The sequence below is a fragment of the Bombus flavifrons genome, chromosome 9 (assembly GCF_040668555.2).
Source record: "Bombus flavifrons isolate JBK064 chromosome 9, iyBomFlav1_principal, whole genome shotgun sequence".
In the NCBI taxonomy this organism is placed as follows: Eukaryota; Metazoa; Arthropoda; class Insecta; order Hymenoptera; family Apidae; genus Bombus; species Bombus flavifrons.
The window spans coordinates 11,691,015-11,709,528 of NC_138450.1; the positions used below are offsets into that span (position 1 = coordinate 11,691,015).

The 18,514-nt window shown below is 31.2% G+C and overlaps 2 protein-coding genes across 5 annotated transcripts; one reads left to right on the forward strand and one right to left on the reverse strand.

Moving 5' to 3' along the window:
* Window positions 1-43: 43 nt before the first annotated feature.
* CSN1b (COP9 signalosome subunit 1b) lies at window positions 44-18,328 on the reverse strand. Of its 4 annotated transcripts, none has more exons than XM_069119689.1 (7): window positions 18,120-18,328; window positions 2,315-2,379; window positions 1,968-2,060; window positions 723-1,844; window positions 515-649; window positions 372-435; window positions 44-313 (listed from the first exon to the last, which is right to left on the reverse strand). In XM_069119689.1, the coding sequence occupies exons 2-6, from the start codon at window positions 2,339-2,341 to the stop codon at window positions 379-381; spliced, it is 1,434 nt and encodes a 477-aa protein (XP_068975790.1). In that variant the 5' UTR covers window positions 2,342-2,379; window positions 18,120-18,328; the 3' UTR covers window positions 44-313; window positions 372-378. The 4 variants fall into 4 exon arrangements, with proteins under 4 accessions (XP_068975790.1, XP_068975792.1, XP_068975793.1 ...); XM_069119691.1 differs by lacking the exon at window positions 18,120-18,328 and adding an exon at window positions 3,516-3,544; XM_069119692.1 differs by lacking the exon at window positions 18,120-18,328 and adding an exon at window positions 2,444-2,870.
* On the forward strand, window positions 3,334-18,123 carry LOC138183111 (uncharacterized protein PF3D7_1120600). Its single transcript, XM_069119675.1, has 4 exons — window positions 3,334-3,596; window positions 4,467-14,551; window positions 14,631-14,870; window positions 14,945-18,123. Exons 2-4 carry the CDS (start codon window positions 4,553-4,555, stop codon window positions 14,996-14,998), a joined length of 10,293 nt encoding a protein of 3,430 aa, XP_068975776.1. The 5' UTR covers window positions 3,334-3,596; window positions 4,467-4,552; the 3' UTR covers window positions 14,999-18,123.
* Window positions 18,329-18,514: the final 186 nt, after the last annotated feature.

Sequence of the window (18,514 nt, forward strand, 5' to 3'; positions counted from 1 at the left end):
TATACTATATAAGACAAACGCGGACAATACAGAAAATAAAACGTTTGTGCATGAAAAAAGGTATTCATATATTTATTGATAATAAAGTCTTTAGTGTACATTATATATTATCAAAGATTTGTTCATACGTGTAATTAACACATTTTTGAAAATACTAGCTTTGTTTTTGCTTATAGTGTAATGTATTATATACATATTCCGTAACATCTATCGAAGATTCAAATTCAGTATCAGCATCTCAAATATTTATTAATAATATGTCCAATATGGTATCGAAGTACTTTTTCAAATCTTACTGACCATGGCAGTTCATCTGCATAAATATATTTATCAACCAAAAGGTTAACATAAATCACAGTTCAAATTCTTACCACTGAACTATTGCTTCCAAGTAACTGACATTTCTCCCCCTTGAGTATTATCACGCTGTGGACTCTGTAACAGTATTAAAAAAATATTAACACTTTTTAATTTTTATCCTACCATAAAATTTAAACACAATGAATATAATTACTTTAACTTGAATCTGTTGCTTCAACATCGCGGCCCTTAAAATTAACATGCGCGTACGTCTCTGATATTCTTTTCCGACACTCATAGATTTCTCGAAAGTTGTACTACGTTGATCGACATCCTTTGCATATAGAATCTAAGTATACATAACAAATCAAATGAAAAAATGATTTTTCATAAAAATATTAATTAGCGATAGCAATAATTACCTTATTATGAGAATCTATACGAGCTTGTATCTGACCATCGAGAATTAATTGCATAAGCTCATCTTCCAATTCTGAAACTGTTCTGTTAAAAGCAGTTGCCATACGTCTCATATCTGCACTTAAGTATGGACTAAAATATTGTATTAATGCCCTATTCCGAATTTGTGTATATAAAACATTAACGTGTGGTGCTATGTACATATCCAGAAGTATATTATCCTTAATTTCATCTAGCAATTTTAAGCAGGATGCATATTTCGACTCGTAAAATTTGAAAATGATATCTCTTAACTGTGGTTCCAATTCTAGAAACAACTTAAAGGAACTGCTAAAAATGACTTGTTTTTGTAATTCATGCCTGTCAAATGTTGCCAAAGCACAGAGTCCTCCATACAAAGCAACATTTCCAGGAGACAACAATTCAAGGCAATCGCAATGATCCAATGATGCTTGTAAAAAGTGTCTTGCAGCCATTTTGTATTTTCTGGTTGCTAGTTCTGCTAGACCAGCTGCAACTTTTAATTTTGTAACTATAGACTGATTGTTATCTTTGCCATGAACATCGGAAAAGTCTGGTGTACTTTCTGCCTTTGTTACATAGCTCAGTACATGAGCCCAATTTTGCAAATAAACGGAAACTTTAATAACATTTAGACACATATTAACAATATGTTTCCCACTAGTGCAATAATCCCTTGCTCTAGAATAACATTTTAAGGCATGGACGAGGTCCCCACAATCTAGATAATGATCTCCTAAATCATCATGACCTCTTCTGATACTTTCTTTAATTGAATTACTTCTATAATTTTTAAGATCTGTATCAAATTTCTCTAGTTTTAAAGCAGCCTTTTTTGAACGTGTTTCAACCCAAGCCTGGTCTAAAGTTAACATATCTTGAGATGTTGACTGTGCTGCAACATCTGGCAGTCCAGGTGTGCCTACAGCTTGCACTAATTTTTTGTGTAATATGACATACAAAGAAACATTATATGTTGTCATCACATACGATATAGCCATCTTAAGTGCTTCAATTCTTAACATTGGACAATGGTCAGCTATGTATATAAGCCTGTATAGTTTAGCAAGTCCATTGTAGCTATTGGCATAAACTTCCAAGTCCTAAAAAGAAGTAAAACCAAAAATTCTCATATTTACTTTGTAATATCAAAACTATATGTACAAATTTCTAAAGATCATTAACAACTATCAAAGACAAGAGATTCAAAAGAGAATTATATTTACCAATGTTGGATTTTCCACAATATATGGTTCTTCTTCTGCATTATCATTATCTTCTGCAGGAGCATCAACTTGCATAGGCTCCACAACATTTTGCTACATATAAAAAACATCAACATATATTTTGTACAAAAATAAGTTCCTAGTTCGCAGTATCCCAAACGATAGAAATATAAAATACAAAGATAATAAAATTAAAAATAGATTTTACCGAACTGACATAATAATCGTAATATAGAAAAAAACATAACACGAAAACGAACAACATTTGAATTTGTCACGATTTTGCTGCCCCTGAAATATTCTATTTACATGAACATTTACACTGTACATTGTTCTAAAATAATTACCTGAACATCGTGAACTTGTAACGGCATGACAAACGTTTTCTTTTATGTAAAATAGCCGAGAAACTCTGAAGCAAAACAAAACTTTATAATAGTAATGTAATGTGCAATAGAGAACCAAGTTATACACACATGTATCACGTATAGTTGGTGCAGTGTAGGCAACTTGGAGCGATTAAACATTTTCCACTGTCATAATTTTATTTCGACAGATCTTGATTTGCATAAAATTCTAAAATTCGCTGATGTATGTTACTTTAAATAAATCAATAACAGTTAATTATTCTCCTATTTAAAATTGATGTATTTTAATAAATTTTAATTAACCTAAATACTTTGCTCTGATTTTGAAACAGTGAAATAGTTATTTGAAATAGTTACTATTATTTTACATCGCATTAATAATTCTTTACAACTGCCATAACTCATTTTTTGACATGACTGTGCAACGAACGAGCAACAAAAATTTATGTTCATTAGAACAAATTTTTTTGGAGCATAGATGAAATGTTTTCATATAACGAAATACCTATTCGCGGTCTAAACTTTTAAATACTTATTACGTATTGATTAATCGTAACACGAAACTCTATCTTTCACTGGATCAGATCGAATACTGTATAGATAGAAAATATAAAATAACGAAAGAAGATTCTTGGTAACTCGTCGGGAGCACATACATAATTAGTTTTATGACAGTATTTCCAGCGATAATAATAACGCTTTAATGTTTCATTAAAATATATAATATAATATTTTTGTATACTAAATACATTAATTGATGCTATACATTATAAAATTTATGTATATTTGATTATATATTTAGTATTATAATTTATATATTTTACATTAAATTAAATAATATACATCATTTTTTGTATGATTGTTCATTTCCTCCTATTTCATGGAATGTATCTTTCATCGATAAAAACAAAAGCTTGTATTGCCTTTACGCAATGCTAATCACGCGTATTATTTTCCGTGTCGATTATATATGAGCCCGTGAAAAATAAGAACCGTTGCTGATAAATACATTATTTCCATTCAGTATGGAAAATACACGTTCACGTGTGTCCAATATTTTGGTAATGGTGAAAATACACCTTTGAACGTTCCAAATATTTTACAGGGAATGCAAAAAGTATGGTGTGTGTGGTCGATACGATCGAACGGTAACGATTAAAATGAAACGTAGCTAAGCTACCTGGTTTCAGAAGACGCGTGATGTCTGTCTAGTAGTCGTGTCCAATATGGCGTATATACTGTGAATTGCATTAACGTGCAGGTAAGATTTGATTGAATTTTTCTTGATTTACATCAGACAAATAAATTAAAAAGTGAAAATTCGTACATTTTACAATGTTAATTTTTCAAGTTTCTGCATATTTTCATTAGCACACGATCAAACGGAGTATTAACGAAACATTTTTCTTAAAATATGTGAACCTTGTCAACCTTTACACGTTCAAGGTCCGTTCGCTGAAGTATATTTATGATGACAGGTGTATTATGTGGAAAATGTGTCCTTTCTATCAAATCGCTTTGCGAGAAAGTACGATTTTGAAACAGAAAATTGATTTACTGCGCGATAACGTCCGCCGTTGGCAACTGCCAGTCGGGTCTGAATAGATCACCTCTATAATTGAGAAAATTGGAGCAAAAGTTACCAAAACGAATTTATAAATCGTATCGCCCGATTTTTCTTACCGATTATTCACGTTAGTTATAAAACTTGAGATTTTGAATAACATTCAAACTGTTTTTGTAATAGCGCATGACAAGTATTTTGACATATTGGTGTACATATCACGAAAATGGAGCAAGTCCGATAAAACTTTTATTTTCAACAGATATAGAAATATGATTTTACTTATTTTTTAATAAGGATAAAATAGATTTAAAAAGTTATATAGATGTATATAAATATAATATAACAAATAAACACAGCACTGTACCAAAACATGTGAGTGCCCTTAATTGATTGATAATTTAATCACTCCTGGAAGTGCATCTTTGTTATTATTACCTTATATAAATACCTTTTTAATTTTTTTAACAAACAATGTTTAAAGTAACTTACAGTAAATTGATATAATTCTATAAATAAATAGATATAACTACAAAAAATTAAAAAAGTATAATTTTGTTTCTATAGGTTCTGCTCCTGCCTCTAGTGCAATTATTTTTTGTGGATAAAGGGAATGAGATAAATACTATAAATTTGTAGTAAAACAATGTACAATGAACTACGGTGGGAATATGCCAGATTGGCACCAATATAATGCCTCGCAGACAAATGAAGTCATACCTTCTGCACAAAATGTGAATTCTGGCCACCTTTCATACATTCCTGGTGCCAGTCCACCAACACTAAATGCAATTAGCCTTAGTTCAGAGGGTCTGAACAAGCATCAGAACGATGCAAATTACAATCCAAGAAACTATCAATCTTTTAACAATGTTTCAAATGGCTCAACCATTCCAAATAACAGCCCTCTTGTATCTATGGTGCAAATGCAGAATTGCATTGGCCATTATGGTTCTCCAAATACAAGGAATACTATGTTAGATAACATAAATGCTTCTGTGGATCCTAGGAACACTAATATCGGAACTATAAATGATGACATAGGATATAGGAGCAACCAAGGACCTTTTAATGGACCTATTGGTCATCTAAATGGAGCAAGCTGCAATTTAAATACATCATCTGGACCTAGAACAGGGCCTGGATCTATACCTGGACCTAGGACAGGACCTGGACCTGTCCATGGACCTCGAACCAATTCTGGACCAGGAATTGGAACCAATCCTAATACTGGAACTGGTCCTATGTTTGGACCTGGTTCTAGGCATGGACCTGCATCAGTATCTGTTTCAAGCTCTGGAGCTGGAAATATGGGACCAAGAAACACTAATGTTGGTCCACTACCACCTTCTGGAAAACCTGTACCACCTTCTTCATTTATCCCTTGTAAAGGAATGTGTTGCAATTCAGATCCAAACATTAATTACCAGCAGTGGGAAAAATATGGATCATATCAAAATAATGGTTCATACAGAGATAATGTACATCCATCGAATTATCAGATCGAAAATAGGCAGTTTGGAAATAATTGTAATTTTAGAAAAGATAATCTAGAAAGTAAAGAAGTAATGAGCCCTGTGTTGCCCAATGCATCCACTGTAGATCATAGAAGAAACTTTGCAGATTATAAGTATCACAAGGATCACATAATGCATAGAAATTACTCAACATCTTCGGGAATATTTCACAATTACTCCATGCAAGGTTACAATTATTCTACAGAGCAACAGAAATACCCTTATCCTGTAAAAGAACATACGAAAACAAATAGCATGAATATGCCGAATTCAGGAATGCTTAAGCAGCAAGAACAAAATTTCATAGCCCAACAAAAATTCAACAATAAACAATGCCAATATCAAAATGGCAATATGATACCCAAAGGAATGCCTACTGTAAATGTAAATGCGAATATGGTATCCTCTTCTCAAAACTCATACTTCAATTCGCAATATCCGAGAAACATTCCCGCAGAAATCTCTCACGAATGCCAAGAAACCACCAATAATACTGCAATGATGAATAAAATGCAGAATACCTTTATGCATAACTCTCCTCCACAGCATCAAGTGTATCAACATAAAATAGCAATGCAAAAATTTTCAATAGAAAATCATCTTAGGGAACTGAGTAGGATACCTGGCTATCAGTCTCATCCCAAATACAAAGAATGTATTCTTAGATATAGAGAAGTATTAAAATTGCAACAATCGTCTGGCTACCAAAATCCAGTTCAACAAACTCCACGTGTAACAACACCAGTAAATACTGCAGTGCCGCCTATTAATTTGCAGTTCGATCAAAATGGTATGTTAATAAATTCCAGTTATCTACCGGATAATTTCTCTAAGGTGCAGCATGCACCACCAACTATAGGGCAAGCACCAGAAAATATGGATAAGCAAAATAAAGACCAAGATATTGCCATGGTTAACGAGAAGTGCCAGCAATCGCAGCAACCAGAGCAGTTAATAATTCCCCAACAAAATGAACATGTTCCTTCCTCTTGTGCAGAAACGTTTCAGAAACAGAATCAGTTCTCTATACACAAGGACTTTAATCAAAATCAACTAAAAGTACAAACAAGCGAGAGTCACACCTTTAATACTTTAAGTACTAATACTAGCAACGAAACGATGATGCAGCAAAAAGCCTCGAAAGAATTCGCTAATAAACCGGATCTAGACGTAAGACAGTTTTTGGCTAATTGGGACGAAACTGACGACGAAGAGGGAATGACCAATATACCGGACACAATTCTAAGTGAAACAACCCCTGTTGTTGTAGTAAGCTATGAAAATATAGATCTTTCATCGAAAACACCACAAGGCTCGGAAGTTCCAAGAAAAAATGGTTTCTGCTCGAACGAAAGCTTAGAAAGTAATAAACAAAGTGAAACGAATGTAATAGCAGCCCAAGACTGTTTGACAATATCGTATTCCGCATCTGATAATTCTGAGATTGCTAAAACTTCCAAAAGAACGATTGGAGAAGGTGTGGTGAAACCTGGGAGTATCATACATTGTATTAGCAATGGTCCTGACGAAATACCCACAATTCACATAGTGGACAATTTAGAAATAGCAAACATTCTGGGAGCACCTAATGGCCAAGTTATACAAGCTTTGGAGAAGCAAAAGACAATACCATTTTTCAGGGGGCCGAGTAATAATGAAATTGAGGCGATGGCTGTCGAAAATACAGAGCAGCAGAGTAAAAGTAATACTCATATACTGTCTGTTGATTATCCCACATCTTTGGGTGACATGGATAAGAATACAAATATGGAAAATTCTAGTATTTCTGAAACGACTACAATTCCAATAAACAACCAGGGATTAAGAGATTTGTCAACATCAGAAAAAGATAATCCGGATGTTAGTGATAACATAGAACTAAAGAAACAGCATAGTTTTGAAGAATCCCATAATCCCGATGATATTAGTTTACCAGATTTACCAACCTCAGAGTGTACACCAATATCTACTACTCTGAACACTCCTATTCATTCTGACACTGAAGAATCTTCGCAGAACATGGAAGACTTATCAATATCCACAAATATGATAGAAGTAATGCAGAACAGTCCAGTAATTAGTTTTACGCAACTAAACAGCGAGGATAAAGTAAAGAATAGATCCCTTGGTACTTTGGAGTTGGAATTTCAGAAGGAGAACCGTTACAAAAATAACGAAACCAAGACTGGACATGCGCAAGAGGAAACTTTGAATAATTTTGAGTTGTCTAACAACTCTAAAGTGAAATCAAATGAAATAATTAAAAATAAGCAGATGAAAAATCTCGGGACCACTACTGTGAGAAAGAAAGTATGCTTAGTAGATAGCAAGGAAAATGATGCTAGAGTTTCTGATACATGTGGTGTTTTAACATCCATGGAGTATGAACTGGAGGAAGTTGTTGAAGGGGAGAAAAGATCAGATCTCGACTCTCCCGATTATTCGTACGAAAGGGGACACAAAAACATTAGAAGATCGACGGAAACGGTAAGAAAACCGGGAATAGAGAAAAGTAAGTCGAACGATAACGTTGATTCTAATGCAAATTTAAGCCCAAAAATATCTGATGATGAGTCGCAAGCATTGAAAAACGATAAAGAGCTTAGGAGGAGGAAGATAAAGACTTCGATTGTATCTACAAATGCTAGCTGCTCAACATCTTCTGAACTTGATCTAGATGTCAGAAAAAGAGCAAGAGAAGCAATAACCTGGGAAGAAAAATGCATAGATAAATACTTAGATAGAAATCTAAGTCAAAAAAAGGATGCTGATCATTTGAAACAATCAAAGGTTTCGGATACGAGGAAGTTAGAAGATTCAAGCTCATCCCAAGGCGGGGAGCATTCTGTGTGCCATATGACTTCTCAATACAAACACTATTCCGCTGCTGTGATAAAGGATAATGTTACTTTAAATAATAAGAGGACGCACGGCACCACAGACAGGATCATGAGTGAGAAATCATCCGAGTTCTCAACCAAGATAAACAATATTAATACCAAAGAACTCTCCGAAGAGGTAGAAATTAGGAAATGTGTATCAAGTAAAATAGTTTCAACATTGCAGGAAAACATTCAATCTCAAACTTCTAAGTTACTACAAAAAGATTTGAAAAGTGTTGATGGAGACGTTACATACACTGCGGAGGAGATGCGTTTGCTAAAAGAGTATAGAAAGAAGAAAGAAAAGTCGTATCAGGCTCACGATACATATAATGATAATAATAAAGATGAGAAATCGAAATCTAAAAGTTATAAACTGGGACACAAGGTATGTTTGGAACAAAATTCTGTATCTCCAATTAGTTTAAATTCAGAGAATCTAATGACACAGGAAGAATCAAAAAGCCACTCATGTTCGAAAAATTTAATAAAAAGTGCTGACTTTGATATTCAAGTTGCTAATGTAAACTTGAAAATTAAAGACAATGATATTGGTAAAGAGTTATTTCTTGGAGACAAAAGCCAAGAACACACAAAAGACCCTCTGGAGGGAATTAAAATTGAAATCAACGTGTCATGTACAGACAGAAACTCGAAGGGACAGGAGCAGAACAAGCGAATATTTTACGACGATCGCAGCCTGTATGAAATTGACGATTCACTTTCCTATTCGAATACATTGGACTGTCAACGTAGATTACACGCTAAGGATCAAGAAGGCAACCCAAAATTACCCGAAAGAGCTCACAGAGTATTTGAGAAATCCGATGCGGTTGTAGATGTTACAGAAACGAATCAGGGTAAAAGCGAAACGGAGAAAAATTTAAGAATAACGCTTAAGAAAGATAGGAGAGCTTCGCTAGAGACAAGCGAGGAAATTAATTCTATCATTTCTAAGGAAACATGCAATTTAATTTCAGATAATCAGTCTTTTAGCAAATCTTCGCGCAACAATGTATTCTGTAAAGATATATCGAAAGCCGAGATAATCGAGGATACTAGTTATGCTATTGATCACGTGGATATAATTAAGTCAAAAAGTGCAATATCAAATACTGCCACAATCGATGCAAATAATAAAGTTAAGGGAAAGAATAAGTTCGAAAATGATAAGGAAGATAATTTTATATGTGAAGATGATGATCAATTGGCAAAGATACAAAAGCAAGGTTCCACGAATTTCGTGAATGTTTCAAATATAATAGAAAAAGAGATAGCAAGTGTATCTCACTCAAAAACTTCTATAAAACTACCAGAAAGCAGCTTTATCGAACTCAAAGCCAAGTCATTAAATAATTTGAGTAATTTGGATTTCAAGTTTGGCAAATATTCTGGGATAGAGTTAGATCGCGGTAAACACATGGATGAGGAATTGGATGAAGAAGAAGATTATACGGGCAAATGGAAGAAGCCAAAGATAGATGATATTTTTGAAGACTGCGACATGTTCCAAAGTAGCAGCGGGTATGTAAATCCGATATTCTCGAGCATAGATAAACTAGAGGACCTCCATACTGTTCCTGTATACACTACCAAAGACGGAAAGATATCCTATAGTCCTAATCGAAGATTCACTTATCACGAATTAATGATGGAGGCTCGTAAACGAGAATCTTACTCCTCTGTGAAAAAGTCCCACTACGCGGATACCTGGAACAACTATTACAACTCAAAATTTCGGAAAATATACAAGAAAAAGCGGCATCATAGTCTTAATGATAAGAAAAAGTATGAATATAAGAATACCAAGTATCTTTATGATAGGAAAAGAAATTATTCGGATGAATTCTATGGTAAAAGTCATGTTAAATATAAAGATTATGTTCACAGCATTAGGAACAGTAATGCTATTTGGTCTGATCATTATAAAATGGATAAAATGTATAGCAGCAGCGATTCTGATGAACAGATCATGGATCGCAGTAAAAATCGCGTTGCTGAGGGGAATAATTGTAAGAAAGATCAGATTACAGAGAATAAAAGCATAGCTATCCCTAAACCACAAAAAGATGAGATGTTTATTGATGAATTAGATCTGGAATGTAAAAGTAAAGAGAATGTAACAGATGATCTTTCACATAAAGATAATGGTATGGATTTAGAGGAGGCGCAAGTGGTTCAATTTCAAATCCTTGATATTGATAAAAAGAGTGAAAATTGTGTAAGCGCTAATAATAATTGTATAGATAATTGCATATCTCATATGGATTCGGATATTCTGTCAACTTCTTTACAGTCGAAACAGAAAAAACAAAATGTTGAAAATAATGTAAATGAATATTTAATGCTAGATAATTCAGAAATCACGTCAGAAAACTTTCAGACAAATAAAGATAAAAATTCGGGCAATGAATGTACGGATCAAATTATTGATAAAGTTGAAATTATAACTACTCTTGAAAATGAAGAGAAGAATGTAGTTCCAAAAAATGAATCACCGACTTCAAAATTGCTTATCAAAGAATCTTTATTGGATAAAGATAAGCAAGTTAGTTTACACGATCTTGAAAAGAAAAAAGATGATGAAAAAATTACTTCAGAAGGAACAGATGCTAAAGAACAGAAAGAAGAAATTGACACAAACTTGTCTGATAGTCAAATTTCCCTAGAATCAAAAAATAATCTTGAAAGTATAGAAAATACAGAAAGTAATAACAAATCAGAAACTAATCACGTTAGCGTACCAATATTTGAAACGGACATAATAAAAGAAGTTTCTGAGCTTCAAATAGATTCTAATAATGCATCTAATCAGGTTTCACAAGAATTTTCGTTTTCAAAAGGTCCGAAAGTCTCGTTTAATAAAATAATTGAAGAATCTGAGCAGAATATTAGTCAAGAAAATATCTCAAAATGTGAAGAAGAAACTGTGCAATTTAATAAAGAAGTTGAAATTTCAAGTGAAGATCAAGAACACGAAGAGGATATAAACAAAGTAAAAGAAGGAAATAATAAGGATTTAGAAGATCCAAACAATGATACTCTGTTGAAAGACACTTCTGCAATGAATCAAAAGGAATCTGAATCTCAGGCAGTACTGGCAAACAAAACAATTGATCAAGAAGATAATACAAAACACATTTCTATTGAATGTATTGAACATGAAGACAATATTGGTGTGAATTCTGACCAAATAAATAACGTAATTACTGAAAAAAAAAGTTCTATTGATTCCTCAAAAGATGAAATTCATACTGAAGATGAAAATATCGCAGAAATTGGATTAAACAAAAGTGGAATAGAAATTATTTTATCAAATGACCATATAGAAGAAACTTCAGTGGAGCAAGATGTAATAACTGATGATTTAAAGGACGAAGGTGGATCAGATGATCTGCCAGTTGCCTCTAAACATGAAACGAATTCCAATCAAGATACTTTGGAAGATAAAGGAATACCTGTTCTTAATACATGTTGCTTTATTAAAAACTCTCCAACTGTGGATGCTGAAAACAGCAAAGATAAAGCTGAAATAGATGAACAGAAAGAAGAGCAAATCCCTGTCGAACAAGCCTTCTCCAAAAGCTCGACTCATTCTTCAGATATAGACATGATAGCAATACCCAAGCTGGTTATAAAGAAAACTGACGCTTCAAATTCGAAACCAGTGTGCTCACTAGATTACATAGATTCTTCTGAAACCTGCGATAGATATGATGCAAAATTATTGTCAGAAGTACGTCCAAAAATACCAAAAGTGATCATAATGAAAAATAGATCACGCTCTGTAACTCCAACAGTTGAAATTTTAGAGAAAACTAAGTCTGATAAAACGCAATCTTTTCTTCCAGAACAAAATGAAGAAAGTATGGATATGGATAACAGTGATTTTGAATCATACACTTTAAAATATGATAATTATGAAAATAAGGTACCTAAGGTGAGGATAAAGTTGGAGGATATATCATCCAAGGACTTAAAAGTATACTTGAAACGTAAGACCATTAAGAAGAGCATTCCAAAAGTGAAGATTAAAAAGCTTAAAATGCAAGAAAGTAAAAGAATCAAAATGAAGGAGAGTTCAGAATCAGAAGGTACTGATTCTGATGAAGATACAAATTTTCATGAGTCGATATCCAGCGACATAGAAATTGAAAAAACATCAAAATCAAAGTTAAAAAAGCAAGAAGAAAGTAGATCTTTATCACCAGAAAAAGATAAAGGGAATGATTCGAATATTCCTAGAGTTTCTTCAAAAAAAACTAAAAGAATAAAGGAAGAGGACTCAAAACACACTGCCAAGTATGATAACAACATAGCAATTAATGATGAGTTAAAGAAGAAATTTCCTCAGTGCATTATGGAAAAGATTCCTAAGGTTATAATAAAAAGAACTCAAATTGGCACAGAATTTAAATGCGAAATTAGCAAAAGTAAAAAGACTTCAATCACTGAAACGTCCAAATGGCAACCAAAAGTAAAATTACAAAGATTAGATGTTTTGGATCATATGGTGAAAGATTGGAAGCAATCAAAAATCACATTAAGTGATAAGTTTGATTTGTCTGCACAAATAAAGGATATTAACAATGAAGATGTGATTGATGACAATAAAGTAAAATTACCTAGATCTAATTCAGTGTCTAGTTTGTCTCCTGCTAAATGCAAACAGAGAAGATTATCAGACTCTGATTACATGAAAATTGACTCAAAATCAACTACTGAGTTCGATGCTAATTTAAGTAAAACTGATAATGTGGCTATTTTAAAATCAGATGATAGTGAAAGTAGGAATATTAAGAGGAAAGGAAAAAGAAAATTATTTTCCCAGAGTAGACAAATACATCATAGTCAGAACGATGAAAGTGAGAGTGAAATGGGAGAAACTGCAACAAAACATTCCTTTAAAGACATTCTCACAAATGAAGACAATGATATGATGGTTGTGAAGAAGGAATACTCAACTTTTGGGACCAAAGAGAATACACCCCTTATAGAAGATAAATTTCTAGACTCTGTCACTCGTTCACATAATTATAATGATAACAATAGTTCGATAATTAAAGTCGATTCCTCAGATGAAAGTCAAACTACAATAGAAATTTTGCCGGCATCACCAGATAATAGCGATAATGAAGTGAAGAACTCTGAATTTGAGAACATTAATAGAATAGATATGGTGGATGCAATGCCGACTCAATTGGAATTAGAATTGGAACTTATTGACAATAAAAATATATGTTCTGAGGTATTTACATCGAAAATCGACTATGCATCGCATTCCAAGAGTAAGTACATTGAAGGGTCAACTAAGGCATTCTTCAATGAATTTCAACGTGCTTCACAAAATAGTACTGATCAAAATGAATATACCTTCTTAATGAATAAACAGCAATTACAAAATCTAGAGAGAAGATCAAATGATAATTTTTATTGTAATGACTTGTTAATTAAAGAAGTACTAGCTGCTAAAGAAACACTGAAGAAATGTTTGACAAAATCTGAAAATGAAGATGCGGAAAGAAAAAAATCACGACATAGGACTGTAGCTGAAAAGAAGCAAGGCTCAAGTTTCACTTTCAAGGATATTGGAAAATCATTAGACAAGTCTGAAAAAGCATGTTCTAATAGTCAGAATGATAGAGTGAAAGTAAGTGGAAAGTCTAGAAGTTCAGAAAAAGAAGCATGCATATCTTCTAGTAAGATGGATATAAAGGAAGTTAAAGAAAGCTGTTCAAAACAAAATGAAATTTATTCCATGGATTGCCCTACAGCTTCTACATACGAAGATAGCAATGTACTAGAGCCAACTACCATTTCTTTGAAGGCTTCTAAGAAATTTGATGAAATAACAGCAAACACAACATCAATAAGAAACTCTGGTCTATCAAACGGATATAACAATACAAAAGATTTGCAGAAGGAAAAATCTGCGAAGAAAACTAGCACTAGCAATGAGAATCAGAAAGATAATGATAATTCAAATGACACAAAAATAAAGGAAGACAACATGCCATTATTAGTGCCAGAGTTTGTTTTAAATTTTGATTCCAGCTCAGATAGAGATAGTTCCAGATCTCCACCTGTTATAACAAATCAAGAAGAGGTTGAACATGTAGTAGAAGATGCAAAATTGATGGAGAACAAAGCGATTAATCAAATGGAGAAGATAGAAGAAAATAAAAAACATTCCTATAAAGACTGTGGAATGACTATTGCTGATATTATAATGCAATTAGCTTATCATGAAAAGGTGAAAATATTTGCATTTCCCTTGATTGCAAAGTTTTTATATAAGCACAAATGAAGCTAATTTTAATAGTTTATTCCAGGCAACAATAAAGCATAAAAGATATTGTAATTTATGCGAAAGATGGTTTCCTACAACTTCACGACATCGTCGACATTTAGCTGGATACCAACATCGTTATATGGAATCAACACAGCGTAAAAGCATCCATACACTTTTTATTCTGTTCACTGGCAAACCTTGTCCAAGACTTTTGCCAGCAAATGTGATTCGTAATGACTGTTCCATTGGGGAATTGACACCTTTACAAATTGCCGTTCAGGTACAATTATGCTTCATGTACTATTCGTCTACTGTGAATTTCATATACTTAATCTTGTCAATTACGTTTCATAGGATGTTGCAAAATGTGTTGAATATATACAACAGGATCATAAAACGAAAGAATGATAGCAACAAGTTACTATAAATTACTTTGGCTGCATAGATGCATTTCCTGTGATTAACTATACTGGAACAAATAATGTGAGTACCTTTAAAAAATGTACTATAATGCTAAACACAAAATTTATTCTGTAATTCTTTTAATCTTAATGGAATTGTACATCTTTAGTATGATTACTACTGTTGGTAATCATACTATGTACTATTATAAATATATGTATACAAAGACAATGAAATTAACATCTATGAACTTTGCAACAAAAGAGAGCTTTGTTGATTGATGTTAATTGTTAAGAGTTACTTGAGAAAAAAAATTATTTTAAGTAGTTAGATATTTAGCCAAAGATCATAGTAAAAAAAAAAGATACATGTGTACGTTAGATTATTTATAGTTTTTGAGGACTACACAGTCTCTTATTTGTACAAATGAAAATATGAGTAATATGATAAGTGAATGTGCTCGTTATAAATCTTTATTTATATCGTGAAAAGACTTATATATACGATGTATAAATACATATATATATATATATACACAGACACATATATATATATTTATTATTCTTGTTTAAAAAAGAATATGGATCCTTGCAATGTTACACAGACCTAAATCTATATATAGTTACATTTATATAAAATTATATATCTGAAACAGGGGCAGTCAAAGTAAAAAATGTCTATACTATATGTTACAAGATAAAATGAACTATGAAATGTTAAAGTGTCCACAATTCGTACATTTCGTACATTCATAAACAATGTTAATGAATGTTAAACAATTTAATTTGAAAAAGAAAGTTAAACAATATGTAAATTCTCCAAAATATTAATTATACTTATTACTGTGATTCTAAATCAAATTTTTCTATTCTATTTATCTTTAATAAGTATAAACTAAGTCTTTAAAAAAAATTACTTATTTAATTGACATAAGCAGTAACATCTCATAGTTCAGTAGAAAATCTACATATAATATAAATAATGTTCACTCCCCCGTCACGTGTTTATGTCTGATTCAAACCATTTAGGTGTGCCTAATGAGTTATTGTTTATACAAATAACAAAGCTTTTAATTGTTTTTAAATGTTACAAATGTTTTTCTTATTATTCTATTGATATATGTATATTGGAAGTGGGAAAGATCCTTAAAGAATAAGTTCCTGGTTATAAAGTGGGATGGAATAAATATATTCCTTGTTAAGAGGCTAAAAAACAGCTATTATGCTAATACAGGGTTAACAGACTATATCTACAATTGTCTTATAATTTTATTCTTTCTGGTTTACGTTCCAAAGAATGAAAATACATTAAAAGTCACTTTATTGAAAAATCTAGTTTAATCATTGAATGCAACCAAATAAAAGAAATATATAATATATATATATATATATATAAGTCTATCGATTGTTATTCCACTTAATGTTTTGTTTCTCATAAGTTTGTTTTAACTGTTTCATATTTTATTTGCACGCGTGCCTTAAAATACACCTAACAGTATTTGTCGTATCGTGTTATGTATATTATGTAAGATTAAATGAAGCTATATATTTCTAATATTCTTGTATAAAATATGCATTATATATGCTGCAATTATGAGAACATTAAAATAAATATACCACTGCATAATAACTATAAATGACATTTCTATAAATATCTACATCATATTTGTTTTATAACTCTTTTTCTATAATTGTAATAAAAAAGTATCTAAACAGTGGTATCCCTTGAACATCTTCACAGGTATATAAAATAAGTATAATATAGTGGTATAAATTAAGAAAAATGTTCTCATGATTGAAGTTTTGTTATGCAAATATTTTATGATATCATTGTGTGTTCTATGTGCCTAAATTTTAAGAAATTTATATCCATCTAAAGTTCAAATATGCATAATATTACTTATACATATACATTTAATATAATATAAATATGCATCACTTGTATATTATATGAAGAAAAAAGGTTTCAAAGTTTTTATAAATAAAGAAAAATTGTATCAGTTTGATGTATGTTGTACTTCACAAAAATTGTTTTGAGTGTTTAATTGTGGCTACAAGATATCCAAGTAAATTATGTACATCCAAAATATAAATATGTATAACAACTTGTATCGTATGATATCATAATTCATTAGATTTGAATCTTATAGTTTCTCCATCTAAATTTGACTACGTTATATTAATTAAAGAAACAGGATATTCTTAAAAAATAAAATTACATCTAGTATATGCTTCATTTAGATGAGCAGTGGTTTTTTAGAAAAATTCTATTATTGACTTCCAATAATGTAAATTATTATAAGATTGCACCGACTCAAATATTTTCAGTTAGAGAAATTTATATTACAAAAAACCTTCTTTTATTTTCTAATTTAGGTTATTCAATTTAAGAATTGAAAATTTTTATGTAAACACACAAATTAAGAATCAGTTTGTAAATCAAATTAATTAATAGAGATGGGTCCATACAAACATTTATTAACTAATAAAAAATATTTTCGTAAGTCAATATTATTAACACCCATCTACTTATGATTTATAATTCTTTTATATTTTTAAACATTTAAATCATCACATATAATGACATCATTCAAATGGGGCAGATCTGTATAGAAAAATAAGTGCAATTGTATATTTTTACAAAGCTTACAACTGATAATTCCATACAAAAATACTAACTTTTAAAATGGTTGTTAGCTGTGCAATTCTAAATCAGATAAATCATTTATACAGTTCTGCTAATTTTATACACAATGTGTGATTAACATAGAATAATTGTGTGGCATAAATTACAATAATTGTAAGCGTGTTTTAGATTTGTAGCACTTTTTTCAATTTTAATATTTCAAAAAAGTGATAATTTAATATTTCTATAAATTTTGAAGAAATCTGAAGAGATGAAATTTATTGAAAAGTTTTAAATGTTACGTAAATATTTTGAGAAGTACTATAGAAATGTTACATATCTAAACACTAAAACCATTCCATAGTTAAAATAAGAGGTTTAGTTAATAGAAATAAGAACTGTATGAATCAATAGATTATTTTCTGTTAATGTACTTAGGCTACAGAAGTGTATGCAAAACTCTAGTTAATATATTAAAGAAACAATAAATAATAAGAATTACCATGTATGGTGTCCTTTCCTTAATCACGTGTATATCCTTTAACTTCTCTTTATCCTTACATATGTATACATATATCTATTTTTCACATATATAGATGGTACAACTGTACGATTATCGCAATGTATTATTTATAGAAATTGAAATTTATAAGTTTACGCTATTCACAATTCTTTTTCTCACATTTGAACCGTTTTGATTATAGTTACAAAAAATTCAAAAACGAATTCAGTGAATTTATATAGTAGGGACATCTATAATTTTTTACTAAATTTATAATATAAATTATTGTCTATAGTTGGTTTCGTAGGAATTGTTGGCGAATTTAATTGTGTCATTTAATGTAAATAAATAAAACGAATAAAATTTATATATATATTTGACTGATCGAATTCATT

Excerpts from the sequence above, each read along its gene's own strand:
- CSN1b (XM_069119689.1), bottom strand. The coding sequence starts at position 2,341 with ATGCCGTTACAAGTTCACGATGTTCAG. Across the intron at positions 2,061-2,314 it reads TACAAGTTCACGATGTTCAG|CAAAATGTTGTGGAGCCTAT; the intron begins GTAATTATTTTA and ends TTTTATATGTAG. Across the intron at positions 436-514 it reads AGCAACAGATTCAAGTTAAA|AGTCCACAGCGTGATAATAC; the intron begins GTAATTATATTC and ends ATACTGTTACAG.
- LOC138183111 (XM_069119675.1), top strand. The coding sequence starts at position 4,553 with ATGAACTACGGTGGGAATATGCCAGATTGGCACCAATATAATGCCTCG. Across the intron at positions 14,552-14,630 it reads AATTAGCTTATCATGAAAAG|GCAACAATAAAGCATAAAAG; the intron begins GTGAAAATATTT and ends AGTTTATTCCAG. Across the intron at positions 14,871-14,944 it reads CTTTACAAATTGCCGTTCAG|GATGTTGCAAAATGTGTTGA; the intron begins GTACAATTATGC and ends TACGTTTCATAG.